Raw genomic sequence first — 6402 nt, forward strand, 5'->3', positions numbered from 1 at the left:
AGCCCCCCCCACCCCCCCCCCCCCAAATCTTTCCCAATGTTGTTGTAAGTGGATGAAATTGTGGTTGCTGTTGCTTGTGCATCTTGTGCAGGAAAATCTCATGAATTGCAAATATTGACGTGATGTTCCTCAACACTCATTCTTGTGCTCCATGTATGGATATTCTACTTGAGATTGTTGTCTTGGTGGTAAATAAATTGTTAATATTTCTCTCGAATCTCTCCATCATGATTAATGTTTGTTATGTGAATGTAGTTGAGGTTTTAGCAGCTTGGGAGTTTCGAAGGCGCATCAAACATGACTAACAATGCCGATGTTCTGATGCCGAAACAAATTTACTCTGTCCCTAGCTTAATGTTTTCCTTTTAGTAAAAAATGGGGATTATTAGTTAAGTTTGTAATGATCTTCTCAATTGTCTTATCGGCCTCTTGTTCCGGCCTCTCAAAAGGCATAATCAAACATGGTGAGCCCTCATGCTAGCTTGAAAATAACATGTTATTCGGTGATCATGTAGTAGTTGTCTCTACCAGTGGCATGTGGCTGTCGCTCTATGAGCGGGACAGACTTTAAATTAACTGGTAACCACATTTCATATATAATGAGGACGATTGTCACATTTCTAGACAGTTGGCCATGCTTGTGGATGCTTACACAACTGGCAAAATGCCTGTCTGCAAGAAAAACTTCATTTTAGTACAAGATTGAATGCCCAAGAAAACTTTTGAGTTATGAAGCAGGGAAGTGCAAAAATGCGTGTCACATGCATGCGTTCTGGGCAGCTGCAACTTCCACTTGCGAAGGCATTCAAAAGATACAAATTAACAAGGACTTTCAAAGTTGTGAATAATTGAGGAAGAAACAAAAATAGTAGTGGTATAATTGTCCTTCTGCTTCTGACAGGATATTCCACTGTACCATCCATGATCAACAGGTTATCAAATGCGAGAAGAAAGCACTTAGTCTGATTGCCCTCTTAAACAGGGGTATTTGTACTGCATTTAGCTCACGGAAAATCAATTGTTACGCCTTTACGAAGCTAATTGGCTTAAACACTGCAATCATACAACTGGAAGCCATCATATTTCGGAATTGCTTCTTAACTGACATATTGCTTGCCCATATTGGTTTAGATTCCTGTTTTCTATACATACTATCATCTTAGATTCAAATTAAAAGAGAGAGAGAGAGAGAGTTATAACAGTCCCAATATGATTGATCTCTAATCTTGTTATGAAGAATTTAATGTTACAGATTATTTAGCATTGTAGTAGTTTTTGTCTTTTGTTCTATCATAGAGATAAAACTGTTTAATTAGTTAAATAGCTTCTATGTTTTATACTGGATTTCATACATAATTATGTTTCAAATATTAGTTTTTTAGAAGCTAAAATAACATTTTTTTTTCACAAAAACATGACTTATATTTATTTTATATGCAAGAATTTATCTCACATAAGTTTTAATAAAACACATATTTTTTCAATCTATTTTCCTTTAAAACTACAATTAAAAATATTTTTTAATTATTTTTTTAATCATAAATGCAAAAACCACCTCTACATTAAAAACAAACTTAATACTCAAAAAACTAGTACACTTAATTTTAACCTGATAATATTAACCAAGAATAAATATTATATATATATATATATATTAATAATAAATAAATATTTTTACATAAATATTAATAAAATAAAAATATAATAAGTTATAAAAAATTTTTATACACATAAACATATAAATTGAGTAAGTTTCAGATAAAAAAAATCAAGTTTAATAAAAATTATTAGGTTTAGGCCGTACAAGCATGTATTTGATGATTAAACTCTGTGTTTGAGCCAACAGACGCCGGCCATACACTTGACACTGGGCAAGGAGCCAAGCGGTGGGCCTAGGTTTAGTTAAAAATCTCAGGGTTAAGAGTTGGGTCAAGCTACATATTCCTTCATGGAATCATTTATTAATAATATGATAAACATTGAATTTAAAATGCAACGTTACAAGTAAAGATAAACAAGAAAATAATAAAAGGCAATTAAAATAGATAATATGGTACAGAACGAAAGAATAAGAGTTGATGGATTAAACAAAATTATCGGGTAAAGAATCAAGTAAATAAGAATAAAAAATTGAACATTCAAATCACAACAGCATAAAGCTTTTGGTTCACATTTTTTTTAATCCACCGGGCCTCCATTTGTATTATTATTCGGATTTTATCTTTGATGCTCTTGCTTAAATCACATCAAAATGAGATTAACAATGATTAGTAACATTAAAAAATTAAAAATTAAAATGCCAAGAGGATTCTAGGATTCTCTCTTTAGCTGACGTTGAATCCTGGTTAGTTAATAAAAAAAAAAAGTATGGAGCTCAAAAATCTTCATCAATTCCTCTGCTAAAACTGATTAAAGTGGGTTCCTAAAGCAATCACTTCCAACCCCAACCGTTACCACTCTTTTTAATCACTCAACATTAGATATAATACCAAATAGAAAGTTGACGCACTCCACTCCTCAAACCCCTTGATTACTCCTCTCTCACCCTTTTTTACTCACCAGAGAAAAGCCATCATTATCCCCTCAGATTTGCAACCCAAGTCATGGCAACTATTGCCTAGTTAATGGACATGAGAATCCAGATCAGTTACCCCATGAACTTCATGGTCATTAAATCTTAAATATTATTGACAAATAATAAAGCAAAGAAGTGAAAGAGCTCATGCCATTAATCAATGAATTAAGATGAACCCCAATTCTCTATATACAAGAAAACAAACAAATGATCAAAGCGGAATTGAATGAGATTACCAATCAGCCAAAATGAAAAAAAAAGGGATCTACCAAAAAATAAATCAAAACCCGTCACAATATGAAAAGCAGCCTCTAAAGCAAAAATAAAGATAAAGATAAAGATAAAATAAAAGAAAAAATATAAGTGTGTATGTAATCATCACATAACAATCATCTTCTTTGAAATCCACCTTCTCTTGGCATTTTCTATGGCTTCCTCCCTCGTCTTCATGAGTTCTTGGAAACACTGATTATAGTGTGAATCAATTGAATCAAGCTCCAGCTTCAGTTCAGAACCATCCTTGTTGGCAAGGGACAGAGAACAAATGCTAGACAAGCTTGCATTTCTTGACATACCAGGGCATGAATCAATATGGAAGAACGAAGTTCTTGCAGATTTGTTATGTTCTGGTATACCATCTTCATGCATCCAACACTCCAAATCCAAATCATACATATTCGATTGAAGACTGCAACAAGATGATCCCGAAGACTTGTTAGTACTGGCATCAGAGGCAATTGCCATATCATATTCAGCAGATATGTCTGAATTGACTGATTGTAGAGCCTCGTGATCTGTAATGTTAGTCAACAGTGAGAAGTCAGGTGTTTTCAGTGTCTCAGAAGTTGCATGGTTTTCCAGTTCAGAAGAGCCATTTAGTACACTTGATGAAGTATTCCAGCGAAGAATGAGCTTCACTATCAAGCTATCAATCAACTCAGCAATGACAGCCACATCTTCAGAAGACAAATCAAGTTGTTCAACCATCTCCTCAGCTATTGAAACTGCAGTATCTGAATTGAGATAAAATGTAAAATGGATATTCCTTGCTCGACCTGTTACAGAAACAACATTATTTAGACCATCGTTAAAAAAAAATTAAAAAAAATTGATGTTAATTTCTACAGAATAGTTGCTCACCACAAGGATCAGCAATGCGCAGAGTCAATGAAACTGTATTATCATTGTTTTTCTCCCCTCTCAATCTGAATTCATTATTCTCAGTGAACCCACAAAGTTCTATAGTTAAAGACTGTGGAGATTCATTGATGCTTTTCGGACAGGATCCCAATGACAGCGTCTTGCAATCAATGTCCATGTGATGGGATACTGATTGTGGCAAGTGGACTTGTTTGCAAATAACATTTGGTAACTGTAACAAACTAGAAACAAGTTCCTTTGAATTTTCAGTTGCTAGGAATGGGTCTTTCAATAGATCTATGGCAGGCAATCTCACAGATGCTGGAACTAAACACTTCTCTATGAATTCCTTAACCTGGAGGTCATTCACCTTACCAAGGGAAGCAGGCTTTATGCCCTGCAATAGAAGTTAGGAGCGATGACAATATGAGCACTTGCAAGTAAATTCAATGTAAAACTCACCGAGGTGACCTTCTTGTATATCTGTGCAGGATTTTTGCATTCACTGTATGGGTATTCACAAGTAACCATCTCTAACATGCACATGCCAAAAGAATAAATGTCAACAAGTTCATTGTATTCCTCTTCATAAAGCTCCGGAGCCATGAATTCAGGTGTACCTGCAGAATAGAAAATGAATCAGAGAGTCCCAATGCACAGTGGTTCGACCCAAGTTGAAATGGTTCAGAAATTGAAGCTATTACCTATGACACTTCGTGCAATGGGCTGCTGCATGACAATTGCCAATCCAAGATCTCCAATCTTAACTTCTCCATTGTTTCCATTAACAAGTATATTGTCGCATTTCAAATCACGATGAATGACAGGAGGACTGCGAGTATGTAAATATTGTAGACCTTGAAGGATCTGCCTTGCCCAGTTTTTTATGGCTTTCATGTCAACAGTCTTGTGCTTCTTTCGATACCTAAATCCCATAATAACAACAAATTACACAAACAAACTTGGAACACAAATGACACAAAGAACATAAACATGAGAAATGGCAAATGAAACTCACTGCCTCAAGTTCCCAGAAGTGAGTAACTCTGTGATCATGTTAATAGTCTTATTCTTATGGTCCACCCAGGAGTTATAAAACTTGATGATGTTCACATGTTTCAAAGACTTCAGTAGATGAAACTCTGAATACAATCTCTCCAGCTGCTGTGATGACTGCAAGACATCTTCAATGTCCACTTGATTCCAAGCCACTTCAATTCCATCAACTTCATCAAATGCCTTGTATCTGCTCATCATAACAAAAATTCCAACCAAAAATAAAATTAACACATGGGTTCTTCTATATAAACTTCAAAACTACAGAGGAAAAAAAAATCTAAGAAGAAATAGATTGAAGAGCCATACACAGTCTTGAATGCTCCTTTCCCCAGGATTTCATCGTACTGGAGCAGTAAGAACGGAAACAAATAAATATCTAGTACCGCATGCAAATAACTCAGTTTTTCAACAATTCTCAAATCCGTCAGACGCTGACACTTCACAGGGTACAGCAAAATTTACCAGTTTAACATAAAAATCAGTAACTAACGTGCCAAAATCATTGCTTATGTCAATTTAGCGGCAATGCAATGCGATGCCAAGACAAATAACTCAGCTAATTTGGGAATCGAATTACAAAACCATAAATTAAAATTGCAAAAAAGCCCTATTTATTGAAGTTGAAAAACTCTAAAAAAAAAATCACAAGAATCCATACCCGAACGTACCGACCGGTCGGATCTTTCTCTGCGAACTCTCCACAGCCATCTTCACTTAAAGAGCCGAAATCCATGTCCACAAAAACGACAAAAAAAGCCACCGAAAACGACACTCACAATAAAAAAAAAAAAACTATCAAAGCGGCTTAATTGGGTTCGAAGAGGAAGAAGTAGAATTGAGGAGAAGCAACAGTTTTTCAGAGAAAGCTTCACAAGCAATCGAATAAGAGTCAAACGGGCAACGGAATCGTAATTCGAACACAAATAACATTTCCGATTCCTCTTCTGATTCCAATTCCTTGCGATTTCGAATCGATTTCCTCATCATACAAGACCTAAACCCACCCATATTGCTATTACACACATATTTTTTGTTTCAATTATCTCCCTCGATTAGAGCTTGAAGAAACCCTAATTGGTCTTTAGAGAAGACGATCCTATTTAATATAAATTGCGTGAGAATTTATCGAGAGAGGGGCACCTGATTTCCACTTCCAATGAGATGGGGCGTGGGATTAAGGTGTTTGAATTCACGAGGAATTTTGGGCAAGCCTCCAATTAGTCCCTTACGTAGACATAGTATTTGTATGGGATCTTTAACTACTGATTTTATCAATTTAGTCCTTCATCGATCTACCTTTCTTCTTCTATTACAATGATCAAGGATTAAATATTACACCTAACCTGTACAGGGTGGAGTGGTGGTGGTGATTTGTATTGGACAGTTTGAAAACAAGTGCAAAATCTAATAATTGTTTTCAATTATTCTAACAAAAGGGCCCTATCGAGGAAATTCAGATAGATAGAGGACTGAACGTATAAAATAAGTGGTACGGGGACTTATTCAAATAATCCATAGTTTGAGGACTAATTTAAGGCTTGATCTTTTGATCTTTATATCTAGAAAAGAAGAATAAAAAAACCAGAGAAGGATGGAGGTGAGGATAAGAGAGGACAGGCTGGCCTCTT

At 35.3% G+C, this 6402-nt stretch overlaps 2 protein-coding genes across 10 annotated transcripts in view; one reads left to right on the top strand and one right to left on the bottom strand.

The window, feature by feature from the left end:
• The window catches only part of LOC105127271 (protein yippee-like At4g27745), a 2741-nt gene extending 1638 nt beyond the window's left edge, over positions 1-1103 (top strand). For 5 of the 7 annotated variants that reach the window (XM_011028505.1, XM_011028507.1, XM_011028506.1 and 2 more), the window contains one exon: positions 28-393. The gene's annotated coding sequence lies outside the window, so the exon portion shown is untranslated. Of the gene's footprint in view, positions 1-26 lie in introns of all 7 variants that reach the window. The other 2 variants (XR_842593.1, XM_011028503.1) reach the window with 2 other exon arrangements.
• Positions 1104-2698: 1595 nt separating this feature from the next.
• On the bottom strand, positions 2699-5935 carry LOC105127273 (serine/threonine-protein kinase WNK8). Of its 3 annotated transcripts, XM_011028509.1 has the most exons (7): positions 5433-5932; positions 5081-5118; positions 4734-4961; positions 4420-4640; positions 4178-4335; positions 3716-4112; positions 2699-3630 (listed from the first exon to the last, which is right to left on the bottom strand). In XM_011028509.1, exons 1-7 carry the CDS (start codon positions 5505-5507, stop codon positions 2954-2956), a joined length of 1794 nt encoding a protein of 597 aa, XP_011026811.1. In that variant the 5' UTR covers positions 5508-5932; the 3' UTR covers positions 2699-2953. The 3 variants fall into 3 exon arrangements, with proteins under 3 accessions (XP_011026811.1, XP_011026812.1, XP_011026813.1); XM_011028510.1 differs by lacking the exon at positions 5081-5118 and having other exon boundaries at positions 5433-5933; XM_011028511.1 differs by lacking the exon at positions 3716-4112 and having other exon boundaries at positions 3307-3630; positions 5433-5935.
• Between the last annotated feature and the right edge of the window lie 467 nt (positions 5936-6402).

Source organism: Populus euphratica, unplaced genomic scaffold (genome assembly GCF_000495115.2).
Source record: "Populus euphratica unplaced genomic scaffold, PopEup_1.0 scaffold7.1, whole genome shotgun sequence".
NCBI classification, from domain to species: domain Eukaryota; kingdom Viridiplantae; phylum Streptophyta; class Magnoliopsida; order Malpighiales; family Salicaceae; genus Populus; species Populus euphratica.

Coding starts and splice junctions, on each gene's coding strand:
- LOC105127273 (XM_011028509.1), bottom strand. CDS start 5,507: ATGGATTTCGGCTCTTTAAGTGAAGATGGCTGTGGAGAGTTCGCAGAG. Junction 5,119..5,432: donor CGACCGGTCGGTACGTTCGG/GTATGGATTCTT, acceptor TTACTGCTCCAG/TACGATGAAATCCTGGGGAA. Junction 4,641..4,733: donor ACTTCTGGGAACTTGAGGCA/GTGAGTTTCATT, acceptor TATGGGATTTAG/GTATCGAAAGAAGCACAAGA.